Source organism: Siphateles boraxobius, unplaced genomic scaffold, assembly GCF_051911475.1.
Source record: "Siphateles boraxobius isolate OS27281-9 unplaced genomic scaffold, OSU_SipBor_1 13, whole genome shotgun sequence".
Classification (NCBI taxonomy): domain Eukaryota; kingdom Metazoa; phylum Chordata; class Actinopteri; order Cypriniformes; family Leuciscidae; genus Siphateles; species Siphateles boraxobius.
In genome coordinates, this window is record NW_027508733.1 from 15879743 (window position 1) to 15900754 (window position 21012).

Consider the following 21012-nt stretch of genomic DNA (forward strand, 5'->3'; position numbering starts at 1 on the left):
ACAACTAAACAAGACGACATGAAATACTCACTTTTCTTCTGCACAAATGGTTTTGGGCCAACCTGCTATATTTTGTTTCGTTTGCCATTATCTGTATGAAACCTATCAATTTCATTTGTCATTTTTGATCTGTTACAATCTGTTCCAGGCTTAACTGGGACGTCCATGTTGTGTTCTAGTTTTCCAGGCACTTTGGTCTATATATTGAAGTATCTTTGGACAGCTTTGCTCATAACATAAATAGCTCATCTGGAAATAATAATAGCTTTATTAGCACCTGTCATAAAGTGTATAAGCCAAATCACTCAGCAGGGCACAGCTTATGGATATTATACAGATACAAAAAAAAAAAGGTTATGTTTCACAAAAAGCAGCATAGTCATCTGGAAAAAGAATGTAGAATACAGATACAAATCTGAAAGTTAGCTTCTAAAGTGCATATCAAATAGGCATTTTTACCAATGCACACAGAGTAATTTCTCTTTGCATTTCTTAAAGTAAGTCACAAAATCCCTTGGGTAGGAGATGAAACGTGAAGGTTCTCCTACTGTTTATGACACCAGAGTGTGCATTACATAATAAACTAAAGCGCTAAATAAGCCCATAAGGTGATATCATTCATATTTCAGGGATATAGATTCATTCAGATTAAATATAACTTTAAATTAAATATATGTAATGTATGTGTATTCATTTCTTTGTTGCGTCAAGAAGAACCCCATGTATTTACAGTACAACAACAACCAGAGGTAGTGTATGTAAATAAATCGATTTAAATAATTAATATATGCATGTGAGTAATGCAAAATCTTTTTTTAATGATTTTTGTAAAGCATGATCATTTCAAGTTTTCAATCCTGCATAATTTTAGATTGGAAGACACAGTATTTGCACTTTAAATGAAGTGTAAACTACATGCATTCGTAATACGAAGCAATGTAACTTTTTGAGGCGAGTGTAATTAGTAGAGAAGATCGTAGTCGACTTTTTACTTTTAGCATCTCATTCTCCTCGCACTAATAGGCTGATGACTTTTACTGTTAATCATTTTGTAAACGTCTGTGCGGGACAGTACATCGGTGTTGCCGTAAATCTTTTGTTTTGGCTGAGTTTTGGAATTCTTGCAAATTTCGCAATATTTTGTTTTGATTCACACTGCAGTTTCCTGCAGAAACAGAACTCGATACACCCTTAGCGTTCACTGGAGTGCAAAATTTATTCTAGTAGCATTTGTCAAATGCACTAAGGCATCTTTTGTTACTCTGCACTGAATGTGAAATCTTGTCTGTATCCACATTGACCATTTTTCACTCTGAGACTTAGCTCTATAAATATATAAACTAAACGCATTTTCACAAACCAATTGTTATTATATATTTTGATTAACTTAATATATACTAATAATCAAAAATGTGGCAGTAGTGTGTCCACAGAGAACGTCAAACTCTAAAGTCACAACTGCACAAAATTTGAAATACCGAAAGACATACATACTCTCCATTTAGTTTCGAAAACCTAAGTTTGAAGAAAAATAAATCAATTACAAATTAATTTAGCTTGCAGTTTCTTAAAGTAGCTTTATGTGCAGTAAATTCATTACAATCATAAGAGCAATTTGAATTTCTGTTATGTTTCTTTTTCCTCTCAGATGGCAAAAGTTCTATGATGTCACTAAAGAGGTTCACTTTTCATTAGCTGCTGAGAAATAGAGACGTGGTCACCACTACTTAATTGTGACGCAGTAGCATTGTGAGGTCACAGTTGTGATGTGGTAGCATGGTGATGTCACAGTTGTGGTGTAGTAGCATTGTGACATCACTGCGCAAAGGTGGGTATGCTGCGAGACCGTCTCATGACCAGACGGACCTCCACGTTAGGGAGACTGTCCTGTTTTATTTGGCTGCAGCCATCGTCCGCTACAGCCATGTGAAGGTCGAAACGCAGGGACACAGACTTCTTCCTCAGCTTGGGATTTCCTTTAAAGAATGAGCCTTCCCATTGCCTGATGACCTTGTCAATCTTCTCTGTCCTATCGCACACAAAAAAGTAAAGTAGTAAGCAACAAAATAGGTTAACAAGGACGTTTTCAGCATAAGATAATGATGAAGAAGTTCCACCATCATTTTTATTGCCTGCAAAGTCACATGCAAACACGTCAAGATCTTTGTTCTGAAGGTGTGACATGCTTATGGTTATTCAGTGCAGCAAGGCTTGTAAATGAGTCTAATGTAAACTCACTCCACATTTCCGTGACCCTCGGCACTCTCCCTCACTACATTTCCTTCCAGAATCTCCTGAGTCTTCACAGTACAGATCTCCCCGTCTTTGTTTATGACTGGTTCTGGATAAAAACCACAAACAAACACAGAGCTGCATACCATCTCTCAGACTCACAGTTGGATGAAACTGTTGTTGAGAATGAGACCTGAAGTCTGAAACAAGGTGCATTTCAGTGCTAGTGTTAGGTTGGACAATGAGTGTGAGGATGTTTTACATCATCCTCACCTGTCAGGGTGACAAGACTCTGCTGTCGTTGAAGGGCCGGGCTTCTTATTGGTGCTTTCTCAGTGAAGAACGGCTCAGTAATATCCTCGTCACATCCATTGGGCAGACCGTTCTGCTCAAGAGCAGAAATTGACCCTTTCCATGGCTTCAGCTTTAGAGACTGACCATCTGAGTTCAGAAACCTGCAGTTCAGGAGTGAAAGAAAAAGCACAAAAGACCACACTCAACTTATTAGCAACCTTAGAAACCTCTTTTGATTGATTGACTGTGAATAATATCAAGGGCGCACAGCCAACCCTGTGAAAATTCCAATGTATTACCTTGGTAATTTGCGTACATCATACAAGTTTGAGCATGTGCTAAGGGTTTTATTGCATTAACGAATAAACCTCAGTATATCTATCCCTCCTTTACCTGCCCTCCTCGTGTTCTAGGAGTTTCCTATAGGTTGCGATCTCTCTCTCCAGCCTCATCTTGGTGTTGAGGAGCTGGCTGTGGTTCTGTCTCTGGACTTCCAGACCATCCCGCACTGTTTTCAGCTCAGACTCCAGACTCCTTACAGACCGGGACAGATCTTTGAGTTGCACGGAGTACTGGAGCTGAGTGTGGTGTAGTGAGCTTTGGAGACTCCTCTCCTGGTGGGATAAAACAGATTTGTCATTTATTACCAAAATCACCAGGGTCAGCCTACAGCACGAGATACTGGGAAAGGCTGCAGTGACTTAAGTTGGTAGGGTCAAGCAATACATGCAAGGCAACTTGTATTATGGGCAAGTCATTTCAGTGGTCAGTTATTTTCCCCAACAAAGTCCTTTGTTGACGGTCCATGTCATGTGATGACATCATGTTTTACAGAGACAATCCTACTGGAGCAACCTGGGATTAGGTGCCTCGCACAAGAGCACAATCATGATGGCTCATGGATTGCACCTTATGGTGACTGAACCATGGAGTTTTTTTTATTGATGGTCCCCCAGAAGGAACAAGAGATTGAGTACCTTGGCACAATGGTGATGACTCAAGATACCCATTTTGCAGGGATCAAACTAGCAATATTTCAGAAACTGACAATAACCCCCCTGATAAATCTAAGGTTAAGGGGCTGACTCAATGGCACAATGGTGATGGCATGTGGATCAGACCTTGCAGAACATCAAGCAACCTTCTGTTTATCATCCTTGAGTTTAACCACAAAGCCACCTCCATTAAGTATCTTGATCAAGGACACATGGTCACTGGAAATCCCAATAATTCTACAATTTATGAACTGGTCAAGTGGTAGAACAAGGCTCAATTTTAAGGGCTTAACCCGTATAACATGGTGCCTACAATAGGGTTTGGGCTTTAGGATTTGAGCCCACATAACTAGCCAAAATCATTAAAGAAAAAACTATTGTCACTTGAAATAGCCATTTGTGATTATTCTCAGTACTTGATTTGTAAATGATGAAGCCATGAAAGGAATGGTGACAAATCCTACAGGGTTTTGTCGCCCGTTCCCTCAAGGTAAAGTGTTGATGTGCATTTAACACTCAATTGGCACTGCAAACAAATTATTTGATCTACTAAAATAGTGGTTGAATTCAGATGCCAGATTCAGATCTGGCTTCTTCTGGCATAAGACCTGCGTTCATATAATGTAGCACTAAGTGATATTTTAATTTCTGTGTCATGTGTTAGTGAGAAAGTGAGAGTATGTGTTTAGGTGTGTCTACATGTTCCTGAATTGGAGTGTGTGTGTACGGGTGTGTCTGTGGGCATGTTTGTATAGGAATTTAACGCACCAAGGCATTTAGCGATTCAATCTCGACTTGTAGACGGTGCCATTGCTTTCGGGCCTCAGTGAGCTCGGCTCGTGCCTCCTTCAGGACCTCGTCACCTGCTCTCACCTACTCACAAACCCCACCACACACAGTGTATACATAAGAATACTGCAGACAACAAAAATGATGCATTTTTTAGCCTTTTTTTATAGCTTACCATGGTTTATGGAGGTTTCATCACACTGTGCCTTAGGAAACCTCTCACTCATGGTAAAATTACTTTAATTAATAGCCCAATAGGCTTATTGTTTTAATCATCAATGATTTACCTCACAAAATAAAGTTATGTGCTAAAGTGGACTTCATTCAGGACGGGTAACACAAAAGATCACATTAAAGAAAACTGAACAGATGCTCTTATGGTCTGAGCTGACATATATCACAGTCTAGGAATCAGCTCAGTCTCCATCTGATAAGAACGATAGCAGTTCCACAGAAATGGAAAATTACAAGCATGTCTTCCAAAGTACTTGTTCCAAAAACAAAATATAGTCTTATCCAATATAAATGATAAATTAATACTTTAAATGGAAGGTTCACATTAACAAAAAAGTACCACAGTACTACCATGATTTTTGACATAGTGCCATTAACCATGTTTATCCATTTATTATGAACATGGTATCATAGTGTTACCATTTTTTTAGAATATGTTCGATAGGAATATCATGTTTTTTTTAAAACATTTCTCATGGTAATACCTTGTATTTTAGACATGGTACCATGTAAATTCTTGTTTTTGGACACCTACCAAGTACCTTGGAATACTATAGCATAAATACACTCAATTTATCACAGGAGTTTTCATAAAGACATGCTGCAATGTGTTGCTGTTTTTCAAGGAGAGTTATGAGGCCAGCGGCCCGTGTTTTTGTGTGAGGACATAAATTCTCAGGAAGACAAATTAGCAATCACCTACTGATGAGAACAGGCAAAATACAGTGGTTATGCTCAATGGGACTGACATCCTTCATTCTGTCTTTAATAAGAATTGATGTTTAGCAGTCTTTTCACTCCCTCACACACGCGCACACACACTACGATTGCTCTGCAGTGCCTGGCCAGCAGACCATAGAGAGTGTTTGAAGGAGAGAGAGAGAGAGCAAATACTCGTACCTGTGGTAGAAACGCAGCCGTAGGGCTGGTTGCATCCTTTCTGGGCCTTGTCTGTGAACGGGGGCAGGAGCCTGGGGCTGGATTTGGTGGCATGGCTGAATCAGGGCTGCTCTGGGCTGGGCTGGAGTGGTCGCACTGGGTGCTAGTCCGGCAGAGATCCATTCCTCTGCCATCCTTTCCCGCAGCAACCTGCGCTAGCACTTTATCACACTCCTCTACTGCTCGCCGCTGGTGCTGATCCAGCTCTCTCTGTCAGCCAACGAGAAAGAGAGAAAGAGAGAGAGAGAGGAAGCAAGAGGAGGAGGAAGGAGAATTTAAAGGGCTCCTCTCATGAGGAATCAAAAGAGTCTGACGAAAACATACTGTGGCAGAACTTCTTCCCGAGTCTACAACAACAAAAACATGTCATTCAGACACCTGCTACCCAATTTCATTTGTCTATATTTGTATGTCATTGGCCCGACTAGTTATGGAGAAGATACATAAACAGGATAGATATTGTTACTCTTAAACCTCTGAGACGAAACGATAAAAAATTCTTCACGCCAACACCAAATATTTGCTGCAAACAAGAATTTAAATTGAAACAGTTGAACACTTACAGATAGAAGTTAGATTTTTTGCTTCCATACAAATGTAAAGGGTAGTAACTACAATAGAGTTAGAATTAATATTAAATCAGCATTGCATATTTAACAACTGTGCATGACATGTCCTGCATTTTCCACATTTACTCTAACTGGAACTGGCTGAACACTCCATCATTCTTGCACGCGCACGCACGCACACACACACACACACACACACACACACACACACACACACACACACACACACACACACACACACACACACACACACACACACACACACACACACACAAACACACCCTATCTCGAGGCTAGCCGCAACTTGGCACTAAGGCATCAGGGAACATTTTTAACAAGTATTTATACAAAAGACAGACGTCAAGGTTTCTCTCATTAAATGATGAGAATGACTGACATGTCATGCACAGTAACAAACAATTAGATACAATAACTCACTGACATTCAAACACACACACAGTGTCTCCACCTCATGTACCATGATTTGTTGCAACTCATTTTGGGATTCATAAAGCTGCTTTTCCAGGAGTGTGTTGGCCGTCTCCACCTCTTTCTTCTTCATCTTCAGCCGTGAGACCTCCTGCTCCTTTAGGAGACGGAGTTTCTCCTCAGTTTCACACCTACACACACATGCATATATTTAGGTATCTAAATGTAAGACACAGAATGGACTACTATTGTTTTTAATAAAAAGCTAAACTGCATTTTTAACCTTAAAGTGCATTTAAAACTAAAACATGTTCTATGCAGATCGACTTGACAACTGAGAATGTCGCTAAAAAACAAAATAAATAATTATAATTATATTAATAATAATTTTCACAAATGAAAAACTGTCTTTTAGGGTCAATGTCATCAAAAGTACTAATAATTTAAGTTAATCTTTTCAACATAGAATTAATTTTACACCATCCTTCACTTATTTTCGTTATATTTCTTTATTATACATTTGTATTTAATTAAATTCAAGTATTAAATTGGCATATCTCTGAAATCCCAAAGGAAACCCCCTGTTGGGTAAACCCGCCTTAAAGGAATATTCCACATTAAATACAAGTTTGGTTCTACTGTTAATGATTCCCACAGAAAATCATTTGGATTCTTAATTCAGTTTGTAAAAACATCCCCAAAAAAAGTGCTGACAGAAATACACTTTCAATGAAAGCATATGGAGCAGGCACAGAAATATTTATGTAAAAACTTTTTTTTTTTTAACAAACTGAAGAATGACTCGTAATTATTATCTGTGGTAATCAACACCATAAATTTAACTCAATTTTAAATAATAAATATCACATATAAACATACAGTTTCGGTGCAAGCCCTGTTAGTAAATGCAATAAACTTATCACATTTAATAAACAAGGTGCTGACTTTCTATGAAAGTTAGACTGAAGTCATCCGAGAACATCTTATGTAATTGAAGATTATGTGTCATATTTGTTATTTGTTTCAGCTTAATTCATTATCAAGCATTCAGTGGTATTTCCAGATACTTGCTGTTTCTCAACACAAGAGGGCAATCACATGTCCAAATGAAAACATTTTTAAATATTTTGTTCTTTTGGCGTGAAATATTTCATTTGCATGTTTGTAATGCAGAAATGAATAAGGTGCACAGTATGCAAATTTTCTGACATTGGACAATTGTACAAAACATTAGGTTGGGTATATCCCACAATGCAAAGTCCTCAACCTTCAACTTTCCTCTTTAAAAAAACAACAATTATAATGTCTACTTTGTGTCAGTTTATAAACCTGGTAATTTCAGGTGATTTTCACATTTCTTGCTTACTGAGAGTTTCTAACCTGGTCTTTAAATGTGCTGCCTTGAGTTTCACTGCATCGGATTGTAACAAAACATCTGCATTTTCCATTAGGATCATGCTAACCTGCCAAAACAAACAGAAGGAGGAGAATTAGGAGGAAAAAATTACATTTATTCAAGATAGAGAACATTATAATTGCCTGTGGGTAGAAATTACACTCTTTAGCAATTTGCTTGAAATTATGATATAATTTATAAAAAAAAAATTATAAAAAAAAAACACTTACAAGGCTTATTAATGATTAATGGCTGTCAACACCCATCTAACCATGGGAACTTCTGAAAGATTAGGCTGTGCATCAACATGCTGTATTCTCATTGTCTACTGCCTGACAGACAGTTTATGCAAAACAGTGACTAGGGGAAGTTATGAAGACTTAATTGCTGCCAAGATTTTTCACCTAATGCTGGTTGTGAACAGTGCTCACTGCATTGATTGATCTCTTGACGGAGTGATTGATTTCCCCTCCAGAGCACGTAAAACAGTTAGCTATCCAACACAAACAACACAAGTCTGTTTTAAACTATGTTATCTGCATTTTTGCAAATCTTTTGCAGGTTGTTATTATGTTAGGGTCAAAGATCAAGCCAGGTGCGAAAGGATTAACGATCTTTCGCAAGGTCAGTATGGCCTCTGGCACCGGAACGGATTTAGGAAACACAGGTGTTAGACATCTGTCCAACATCCCTCTGGAAATAAGTTAAAGTACCTGTTAGTCCCACTCAATTCAAACCAACAGCCTACAAATTTGTTTTAAAGTCTAAGTCTGTTAAAAAAAAATAAGCAACACAGTATTTAAAACAGTTGTATCCCATAATGAACATATCCTTAATCTTAATATAAAACATCACGTAATTATTGCATGCTGCACAGTATACATAAAGATAATTTGAGTAGTACAGTAGTATGGCATCCATAACAAATATCTCTAATATGTAATATGCCTTCTAATTAATGCATGCATATTGTACCCAGTATGCTGTACATTGTGCATACTGCAAAATAGTATGCAAAAAAGAGTAATGAACAAATCATTAATCTTGAATATAGAATATCATGTAATTATTATAAGTGGTATACTGCATACTGAAAAAAGTAGTATGAGTAGTGTGATAGTATGGAATACTGTACATTATTAGTCTCAAATATATAGTACTGTATGTTATCTAATTAATGCATACATACAGAATAATGGCATATTCTACACAGATAACATACTACTGCATAAGTAATATGTGTACTACGGTAGTATGGCATTCTCAACATATCCTTAGTCTCAAAGATGTAGCATGCCATCTATTTACTGCATGCATATTGTGTACATAGTACTATTTTGCATACTATTTTTGCATACTTCTCAGTATGCACTATGTCAAAAGTAAAAATCATCAATCTGGAATATAGATAGTCATGTAATTGTTCTATTTGGCAAAGTATACTCTACATACTGTATACTGCAAAAATAATCTTAGTATGACATATCCTTAGTTTCAAATATGTCGTATGTTATCCAATTACTGCATGCATATTGTACCCAGTACACTGTACACAGAACATACTGAAAAACAGTGTTAGAGTATGTCATAATGAACAAGTCATAAAACTTGAATACAGAATGTCTTGTAATTATTACGAGTGGCACAGTAAATTGTACATACTTTATACTGCATAAATAGTAGTACAGTAGTGTGGCATTCTGAGCATATCCTTGGATTCATGTATATATATATATATATATATATATATATATATATATATATATATATATATATATTACTGTATGCATATTGTACCTAGTATTCTCTACATAGTGCATACTGCAAAATGGTACTAGAGTATGCAAAATAGTAGGCAAAAGGTTAGTATGTCATAATGAACAAATCATTAATCTTGAATATAGAATGTCATGTAATTATTATAAGCGGCACAATATACTGTTCATACTACTGCATACTGCATAAATAGTACTACAGTAGTATGGCACTTTGAACATATTTTTAACTCAAAACTACCAACCTACAGCCTAAAACCTGGTTTAAACCTGGTCTTCGGCAATTAGCATACTTCACTTACTATTTCAGCAAATTATATAGTATGCATACTGTGCACAGTTTTTGATTTTTAAATGACCATTCTTGGATGACCTACTAAATATGTCAAAATGTGCTGTATAAAACCAGAACTCCATTGGGTTTGTGAATCCCACAATGCAGTACGACATTCAATATTTCCCGTAATTCTTCTGGATTGCTTAATCAGACATTTTACACAAACTTGGATTAAAAATGCTAAATAAACATACAGATTTGTTTCTTCATATTTTCGCATACTATTTAAAAAAATAATAAGGAGTACAGTTTGGTAGAATATTGTTTCTCTCATGAAGCACAATATTAGCTTAGCACATTACGATTGGCTGCCTGCCATTTTGATGATCCATGAGCCATCGTGACAGCAATGTTTGGTTAATCATTGTCAATTGTCAATTTTGAGTTGATATAATGAGTTAGTACAGCTAATAGTGAATGCGTTTATACAGTTAATGCAAGCTGCTAGTCACAAAGGCTCACATAGGGCCTATTGATCTTTGGTTCTATTTTTTGTCCGGAATGTGTGGTAATAAGCCATTTTAAACATGTACGTAGTATCAATTATAGCATGCATACTCCGCACAGAATACTGCATAAATAGCATGAGTAGTATTGTAGTATGGGATTCTGAACATATTGGTATAATCAAATATATAATATGTCATCCAATTAATGCATGCATATTGTACCCAGTAAACTGTACATACTGCATGTTGCAAAACAGTTTTTAAAAAGAGCCATAAAATGCCATAAACAAAATATCCAATCTTGAATATAGAATGTTATGCAATTTTTACATGCAGCACAGCATACATACTATATACGCCAAAAATAGAATGCCATTTGACCTTATCATGAAACTCAAATATATAGTATGTCATCTAACTATTGCATGCATATTGTACCCAGGATACTGCACTTACTGCAAAATAATATAAAAAATGCTATGCAAAAATAGTATGCCATAAAGAACATAACATTCTATTTTCAAGTGGAAGAATATGCAATTATGCCCAGTATACAGTATGAGTACTGTATCATAGATAAGTATGTGGTTAGCATTATGTAGTATGTCACTCAAAACATATCCTTAGATATATAGTATATTGTACTTGGTGTACTGTACATACTGCATACTGCAAAATTATATGCAAAAAGAGTTGTATACCATAGCGAACACATCCTTAGTCTTGAATATAGAATGTAATGTAGTGTAATGTAATGTAGTTACAAAAGATTCTTAGTATCAAACATAGTTCTCTGTCTAATTATTGCATGCATCCAACATATTTTAGCATATTCTTCACAATTAACATACTGCATAGTTAGTATGAGTAGTACAGTAGTAGGCATTCTGTAATATGATTACTGCATGCATATGCCATACTGGCATTTTGAACTCAAGTGTATTTTACATACTGCAAAAAAATAGTATGATTAGTATTAAAATGAGTATGCAAAAAAATATAGTATGCCATAATGAATAAATCCTTAATCTTGAATATAGAATGTAAGGCAATTATTACATGCTGAACAGTACACATACTGTAAACTACCAAATAGAATGAGTAGTTTGATAGTATGCTATTCCGAACATACAGTATGCTTACTTTCAAAAATAGTAGTGGCACTAATTTAACAAAGATTTGGGGCCAAACATAAACCAACCAACTTCAATAGGGCTCCTGGGGGCCACCAGAATTGCACATTTTTGCCATTTTTTAACCAGACAAGCCTCTGCAAAATCATTAGCAGAGGCTCCCTGACCTGATTTGGGTGTGTCAAAGTACGTAGACACCGAAAATACGCAGTGGAGCCTCCAGGGGCCGAATTGAGAAACACTACAGTACATAATGCATCAGAGAAAACGATTTAACGTCTTAATTAGACTCATTACCTCAGAGCCAGTCTGAGGGGTTTTTCAGGGCCATATTGTGTTAGTGCCTTGGATATCAAATGTAATGAAAAAGATAAAATGCAAATAAGATGCAGGTAATAAGCACAAACGTCACCAACCCACCTGAGCCCGAAGCTCCTGTGCCAGCGCTTCCTTGTTGCTCCAGTTCCGTCGAGGAGGGACGTTCCTCATTCCCCACTCGCCGATCTGCTCCTCCAATTCGCAGTTGGTCTTTTCCAACTGGTTCATGTGCTCCAGAAACCCCTTCAGCCTTTCGTTCAGGCCCATAAGGGCCGATTTTGGCTCTTCCAGTTCCTCCATGGGGCCTCTTGCGCTGAGCAAAACAAAATGTCTCAGAACTCGTGCTGTCCTGCCACGCCTCAGATAATAGGATGTTTACCGAGTAAATATTTTGCTTGAATACCGACCGTGGACGTGGACGTGGCTCCTATGGACAGGGACCAGGCCTTTCCCTGGCCCTGGTCGGACTGGTACTGGGACAGTGGAAGGGGCCAACCAGGGTCCTTCCAGCCTCGTGCCAAAGTGAAAAGCAAGAGGCCACAATTTGTGTCACAAGTTTTACTGGTGCTTTTGTTCTCGCTGATCCTGGATTACAGACACAATTTACACACACACACACACACACACACTGCGCAGGTCAAAGTCCATTTGTGGTTTATCTGCATGTGTGTTTTTGTTTGTGCCAGCTCTGTAGCTTGTATTTCGTGCGGTTTGGTTGTATTGCCGTAGGCTGTGCGCATATGCAGGTCTGTATTCACTATTAGACAGTATTTGATAAAGCCTTCAGTTCTTTTACTTAATAGTTTTTCTGCCTAGGTGAACTGAGCTTCAGGTTCAGAGCTGCGACGTTAAGACATGTTTAAGAGCTTTAGGGCATACTTACAAAATACAAGCTGTTTTACAGATCCAGTGTTTCACATAAGCTGTGTGGATTAACGAAAACATTCTGGGTATTATTAACATTTATGTTAGAACAGAAGTTACTACTTCTATGCCCAAATATAGGTTAGAAACAAGAAATAAAGTATGGAAGAATATTAAAGTTCTAGGACAGTTTGACAACCACTGATCGAAATTATTTAAAGCAAGGCAAACAATTTCAATGTTCTAAGCTTTCAATTAAAAAATAAAAGTTGTGTCATTGATTACTGCATCTGCATGCATAACGTGCTGGCCTTTTGAACCCAGCATACACTACATAGTGCAAAAAAATATTGTACTCAGTATGCCATAACATTATCCTTATCCCTTAACTCCTTAATGATTGTAAAGTTATTATTAAAGTCCCCGTGATCCAGGAGTTGCTACCGACTTTACTATTTACCGACTTTACTTGACGTATTTCCAAGTGAAACGGTATATTGAATAAAGGGCAGGGTTTTATTTTTGCACACCACCTCTCCATCCCTCGCTCATTGCAGACTGATGGTTGGAGGAGAGCGGTTAAGGACATTCAACCCAAACCGCCAAACTGACGTCAGCAGAGAAGGAACGCCATTCCAGTAGAAGCAAAAATTCAGGTTTTGAAAAAAACATTTTTCCTGCGTATTAACGGATTGATTAATAGTTCACCACAAGACTAGTTATATAATAGCAATAGCAACATAGAATAGCAAAACAACGTAAATAGAGTGGATTTTGATTTCATGAGGACTTTAAATGCTGTAAACATGGTGTATATACATCATAAATAGTATAGTATAACAGTATGCCATTCCAAACATATCCTTCGTAGCAAATAAAGTATGCCATCTAATTATTGCCTGCACATTATTGGCATATTCTAAACTGTTAACATACTGCATAAAAACATACTGTATAAAAAAAAAAGTATGCCAAAAGAATAGTACGTTCTCAAAATTATGTTCTAAACTTTCAATAAATACTAAAGACTACATTTTTATCTTAAAAATGTAATTCATCTCTTTTTGACCAGAGTCCAGTGTGATATCCAGTTTGTATTAATCTCATTATTTATACATGATTATAAAATACATATTTTATATGAAAATATATATATATAAAAAATGTATATAAAATATATATGTGAGTGTCCTATACAGACATCTACTATGTTTTATATACATTTTATCATATATGATTTTGAATGTAACTTAAAATTATATTATTAAATAAACGTGTTTAATTTTTAAATATGTATAAATATAAAGTGTTATAGTTGGTTTGTATTAATTTAATGAAATGTTATATATATCAAATTTTATATATTATATATATATATATAGTGCTTCTGAGGAAGCAAGAAATAGTGTTATATATATATATATAACACCATTTCTTGCTTCCTCAAAGAACTCACTGTTAGCTCAATGAGAGAAAAATTAAAGAGAAATCTTGCGGCCTTGTGACTTTGAGACAAACAGATACAGAAAAGAAGTAAGTTGCATACAAACCCAAATTGTGCTACTAGAATGACTTGTTTATTACGCAGTTGCGCAAACAGCACGATGACAGGAAATGCTGTGTCAGTTTCTGTCCGTTTGATCTACCGAACCAAAGTGAAATGAAAGCTTCAGAGAGCACAATAATGCAGGGAAAGTTCATCAGAAGGCAAAAAAGAAAAGAAAAGCCAATCGACTTACCAACACGCCCTCGCCCGTCACACCCCTTTTCTTCTCCACTGTCACAGGTGATTTCCCCCCAGATGCGAGTCATTGAAGTGTGCCAGTCACAGTACAGTGAGAGTCCGTCTGTCCGCGGCGGTCCCACCCTGCACATCTGGTTCTGGAGGTGTTGACAGTGTCTGGTTACAGGAACATCTCAGAAGTCACGGGACAGGGAATGCAGCCTGACCTGTTAGGCCCTGGCGCTGCTACATGAGAAAACATAGTGGTCTCATGAGTCGTCTGAAATAGGAGTGCAGGTAATTACAAACAGGTAATGACTGAGCAAGCGGCTACCTGTCCGACAGCCAAATTACAAGATGGCTTACGGGAAAAACAGAAGCTATTAACTCGGACCAGCTAACTTTGAGATCCGGAAGGTGACACACTACGCACAGTGTTTTACAAGGACTGCATGTTCCCAGTCGTCCCCGCCTGTCTACTGTCCTTAGCCAAATGAGATCATACTTTAGCATTTTAGAAATGGCAATAGTTATCGCAACATTTTTTCCATTAAAAGGTGCATTCATTTTTTGGTCAAAATCTTGTATTGTCAGTGCAAGAGTCCAGTTCTCAGTAAAGTCTCATCCAGCACATCCCTAAGACTTTCACTGAATTGTAAGGTCTGGACTCAGAGGTGCCGATTCATGTGTGAAAATGATTCTTCATGCTCCCTCCGGAACATTCTTCGAGCCTAATGTATCTTGACATTGACATCTTGAAATTTTGCCATGATGTGTCTTCCTAGCTACATGGTTGTTTAAACAGCGTCCATCAATTAGGGTTAGAAGAAATGTTGCCAAACATATAAAATGCTAGAAACATACTAATCACTGCAATAATGATGCAATTATAGACTCTTAAGAATTTGCCTATTTAAATCCAGGGTACGTGTCTGTGCATGTAACTTACAGTACAACTTTGCGTGTATAGTTAATATCTTAATTTCCACAGACATAATGTTTAATCAGAAAGACAGTAGGTGCGCCACCTGGACACACCTGCACTTAAAGGGTAACAACGCTATGTGTGTGTGTGTCTGTGCGTATAGCGTTGCATGCCTAGCGTTGTTACCCTTTAAATGTGCAGGTGTGTGCATATACAGTATATATACACACATACATACTTTTTATTTTTTAATATATCATTTTAATAAACAATTTTTTTGAAATATTGTTAATATTAAAAAACATTAATAAATTCTTTTTAGCGTATTTACTGTATATTAACAAAAAACATACTTATTCCTCTAATTCATTAATTTTGACCAAAAAAAACTGGATGTCAACCCTTGTCAAACCAGCTCCATGTTTTATTTGTAAGACAATAATTATGGGTTATAACTCAGCTTAAACTCTTCAGCAGACATGTTATGACTGTCGCATCAGGTTTATTGACACAAGGATGTCTCGGTTAGAAGCTTTTAAAGAATACAAAGGTTTGCACCAAGATTTGTTTAGTCTTCCTCACAATTGCCTCTTTTTGAAGTACTAACAACATTATCGTGGGTGTAAACTAATGGGAATCGCTTGTACTTTTAGTATTAATCCATAACTAATTTCTATGTAAATAACAAAGAAACTCTTAAGATAATCTGACTTCTGCAGCGATTTAAACAACATTATGAGAAGAACTTCAATTTGCTGAGCTGGTCTTAGTCACATGAGAAAGTAAATATAATCATATAAAAAGGTGGATGGAAAGGGTTATAAAGATATATAAGTACAGGGTGTTATTACATAACTGTCTTTTCGCAAAGAATGACTTTTCATTATGCTTATAGAAATTATGATTAATTTCCTTTTCCATGACTGTTCTGTCCAGAACATGCGCTAACATGTAACTTACAGTATAAGATTGCGTGTATAGTTAATAGGCTGTCTTAATTTCCATAATACATACTCATATGTCTAATCACTAAGTGTGTGTGGAAAGATAGGTGCCCCACCTGGACACACCTGTGCATAAAGGGTAACAACGCTAGGCATGCGACAATGCACAGACACGTCTGGTTACCATAAATACTACACATAGCTGTGTTGCCACCACTCAAACAAACAATGTAGAAAAAACAACAGTTCATTTAAATAAACGTATCAGACCGTGAAAAAAGTATTAATGACAACTGTTGTAGGTAATTGGGTATTATTTGCATGTTAAACTTTCACTGCAAAGAGGCTAGCTAATACCTGTAGTTTTCAATAAGTAGCTCAATAACACCTGGAGAAAGTTAGCCGTTAGCATTAGTATTAAACTGGTGGGATTGTTTTAATCAAGAAAGACTAATACAGGAAGAAAGTTAGCTGTAAGCATTTGTATTAAAATGGATACAACTTTGTTTTAATCAAGAAAGACTGTAATATGGAGAAAGTTAGCTGTTAGCATTAGTATTAAACTGGTGAGTTTGTTTTAATGGAAGAGACCTGTAATACCTGGAGAAAGCTAGCTATTAACATTAGCATTAAACCAATGAGTCTTTTCTAATCAAAAAGGTCTATCCTGGAGAAAGTTAGCATTCAATTGAGTTTTTTTTCTGATCAAGCCTATTATACTTCAAGAAAGTTAACATTGAGCATTAACATTCAACTGGAATTTTTCTGATCAAGTATAGCCTATCTATAGCCTAGTGCCTGGAAAAAGTTAGCATTAGCATTAAACCGGTTAGTCTTTTCTGATTAATGAGGTCTATAACGCCTGGAAAAATTATCCGTTAGCATTATCATTCAACCGGTGAGTCTTTTCTGATCAAGGATGTCTAACACCTGGAGAAAGTTAGCCATTAGTATTAGCATTCAACTGGTAGGTCTGATAAATTACTTTGTTACTGTCGCTATTTGAATTTTCAAAGTGAAATTTGGAGCAAAAACCAGTTTAGAGCCGTTAAAGACCTTAATGTTACACTTCAGTTGTTTTTTTAGGAGCTCATGAAGAGGTGATTCAAAGAGATGCTTCAATTAAGCAGAATTGTTCGGTAAGATGAACAAACACTGAAACAAGATTAACTGTAGAAAGGCAAAAATGTCAATCGAAACACAATCTGTCAACGGTCTTCTGCCGTTAAATGACTCCAGCAAAGTCATGATATATCAGTCAAAACAAATATTCATGACTCCCACTTAAAAACGCACATTGTTCCGCAAACATGAAACATCATCCTGTTCGTCTGCTTCATTATCGGACAATGTGACTGCGTGTCCGCACTAACCACACGAAACATGATCAAAAGCCATGAAAAGAACAGCAATATCACAACAGCCACATCAAAAGACGTATATTTAACAAAAACTATATGTCGTCAATGGAAGTAGACCGTGACTTTGAAAATAAATTAGTGAAAGGGTGTCATTCTATATATAGGGCCTATATATACACAGACATTTATATGTTATATATAAGAAATGTTTCATTCATTATCTAATTGATTTATTTTTAATAAATTATATACGTATGACATAATAAATATTTAAAATATATGATTTTTTATTTTTTTTAATAATTTGTTAAATCAAACCATTCATAAAATAATGAATGTTACATTTTCTAATATAACAATATATATAATTTAACATTTTATATATAGTTAATTTATCTGAAAAGATGGCATCATGACTTAAAAATTAAGAAAATCAACAGTGACCGCATGCTGAAGAGGAAATCAAGATTGATTTGTCATACTGAATGATGATCTCATCATAATTATCTTGGTATTTAAAGATTTATATAAATCAGACATAAACCTTCATGAGAATTTTTACTATTAGGAAAAAATCTAATGAAAAATGATAAAGAAAACTGGTTCTTTTGCACAAAAACTACAGCGGGTCAACCACAAGATTCAACCACAATGAGGTATCAGCTGAGACCCTGAACATTGCTACTATAAAACACTTGCACGTAAAGGGTTTAAGTCGCGTTTTGAAGTGAAACCCTTCACAAAAGAATTATTTAACTTGTTTTGACACTGATTGGCAGTCGCTCAGGGTGAGAAAAGAAACTGCAAGTCTCAGAAAACAATTATGTAAAGGAGTGTCTGATGATTAAAACCAAAACAAGGATGGGCACATTAAGTCAAACGACAACTAGACTCGTCAGACAGGTCCGGGTGACGAAATGAACCGTTGGTTTTTGGCTTACCGAGGCGTTAAGTTGACCTTTAAGCCACATGACCTTTGCTGTGTAAACAGAAGTGATGCATCTAAGCTTGGACATAGCTTATGCACCATAGCTTGGACGGTATTTAATAGTTTGGCTATTGTCCGACAGGTAGCAGCGTGTGAGAGAAAATCACTTGTAAATCCACTTGTAAAACTTGTAAATGTCGATGTGTGTTTTACATAGCATGGACCGCACTTTAAACTCTTATTTATAGTAAACTGATTCTATGTTTATGCTTGCACTTAAAAATTAATTCAGTGCCCTTTTCTGATGCAAGATTTTGTTGTTTTGATTACCATTTACCCCTACTGGTCTCATCTTACCTACACGAAACCACGGCCCAGTATCGCCTTTACATTTGAATACTGCAAGTTCTTCATCAAAGGTCATTCCTTAGTCAGAGGACCAACACTAAACACAAAAACAAACATCTTTATACATAAATGATGGCATTTTATATTGGATTCTGATATGCGATAAGATATAATTTATGCTCATTTTTTAAATTTCATTATTCTTATTGTTAATTATTGAATTATTACTATTTAAAGGTGCTTTATGTAAGAATGTTCTTGTATTCATTCCTTTTTTATTGCTAATGTATGAACAGCTTGTAAAGAAAGTAAAAAACGAGACTTTCCCTGACTTCCTAGGTTGTCTATGATAGCCTGTAGTAGACTGATTTGTATCAGCCATGCTGACTTGGCACAGTTTACCCCACTCTCTCCTAACAAACCCGGCGGATCAATCTGAATCAAAATAAAAGATTCAAATGAGTGGAATCGACACCAACAAAAATGACCCAAAGCCCACCCTCAAAGGAAGTGGTGATGCACGTCGACAACAGTGATGTATCAAACGAAAGTGTGCGAGAGGGGAACGATTGATAATGCGGGCCGAAACAAGCGAACGACGGTCAAGAGTAGGCTACTTGAACGTTGATGGAGACGTCGATTTGGTCTGGATGAAGTGAGCTATGCAGGTGGGAGTGGAAAGATAACACGGAGAACGAGACACTCCCTCATTAGTCTATGGGAAAAGAGCTCCGAATGAGGGAATTAGGCTGTGACAGGTATGAAAGGGAAAGAAATAACAAAGGGAAAGGTGAAAGACAAAATAATTAAGCACACAGACATGAACATGGACCAGTAGCCTATAGGGAACACGATCATGTAATTGTACATCACCTTACGGCGTGTATATAGCCTAATCACAGATGTACAACTCGAAAACATTGTAATTTCATGCCTTAGGGCTGGTTAAAGTGTAGGCTAGGCTACTTTACTAGAATAGGTTGATAATGAATGACTGGGGAAAAGTAAAAGTTCAGATTGATAAGCACTTCTTGCGCGAGCCTTTTCGTTATTATTGAACGAATTAGGCCTACCTTCACATATTTCAGAATTTCCATTGAAACTGGAGCTTGTTAGTAAGAACCATTTTATGGCGCAATAATTGTGTTGCATGACAACAGCTCTGGTAATCACTCACTAAAGTATGGCCTGTTTTGTGGCAGTCAGTTAAATCAAGCATAGCCTAGATCTCATCCACTTTTACATCTAATCAGGGCGTGGAGTGACAGTGATAATGAACTATAGCGGCTTAAAGTCCTCATTCTGCACATACCGAAGAGGACAATTACCTTATTATCACGGTCAATGTACAGGTGGTATGGAAAAACTTTTTTATAGCACATTAATACATGCATACATAGGCCTACATTATATACACACAGATATACACATTTATAGCTAAAGTAAAAAAAAAAACCCCACACTGTAAAAAATGATATGATCAATGAGTTATGATGTTTTTACTTTGCTTTAACTCATCAAAATAAGAAATGTTCAAACTTTTTCATAGCATGTCATACAAGAATCAACTAATTTAAAATACATTTTAATGTAATTTAAGTTTACATTACTTTAAATTTAGTGCTTAAATTTAAGGCAGCAACTTTTTTACAGTGTAAGAAAGTAAATACATATTTAATATAAACATTCAAATCTTTAAATATTCAATTGAGTCCCATGAAAATGATAGAATAAATGGCTTTTTTGTTAAGTTTTAGATTAATTAGCCAACAACATGTCATACCGCAACAATTAGCCTACCAATTATATAGAGCAAAACATTTGAATGTATGAACTACTGACCTTTTTTTAGCCCTATATCATGTTTAATCACTTTTACTGCTAACGAAAGGTACAAAGTGGTTCTCTTTTGTTATTTCTATATCCCGACCCATCAAATCTTAAACTCCAGGGAATTAATGTTTATTAATAAAATCAAGTCGATCAGGTAAGCGTGCCTCAGGGTCCTGTGCTATTTCATGAGCACACCC

General features: G+C 36.4%; 1 protein-coding gene across 6 annotated transcripts; it reads right to left on the bottom strand.

Annotated features, from left to right (window-relative positions):
* Nucleotides 1-250: 250 nt before the first annotated feature.
* On the bottom strand, nucleotides 251-20958 carry krt222 (keratin 222). Of its 6 annotated transcripts, none has more exons than XM_077226114.1 (13): nucleotides 20825-20958; nucleotides 14493-14722; nucleotides 14304-14395; nucleotides 12297-12474; nucleotides 11992-12202; nucleotides 7862-7944; nucleotides 6531-6672; nucleotides 5445-5693; nucleotides 4290-4394; nucleotides 2920-3140; nucleotides 2506-2687; nucleotides 2239-2341; nucleotides 251-2029 (listed from the first exon to the last, which is right to left on the bottom strand). In XM_077226114.1, the coding sequence occupies exons 5-13, from the start codon at nucleotides 12187-12189 to the stop codon at nucleotides 1816-1818; spliced, it is 1497 nt and encodes a 498-aa protein (XP_077082229.1). In that variant the 5' UTR covers nucleotides 12190-12202; nucleotides 12297-12474; nucleotides 14304-14395; nucleotides 14493-14722; nucleotides 20825-20958; the 3' UTR covers nucleotides 251-1815. The 6 variants fall into 6 exon arrangements, with proteins under 6 accessions (XP_077082229.1, XP_077082228.1, XP_077082234.1 ...); XM_077226113.1 differs by lacking the exon at nucleotides 20825-20958 and adding an exon at nucleotides 14811-15293; XM_077226119.1 differs by lacking the exon at nucleotides 20825-20958 and adding an exon at nucleotides 14811-15166 and having other exon boundaries at nucleotides 14304-14420.
* Between the last annotated feature and the right edge of the window lie 54 nt (nucleotides 20959-21012).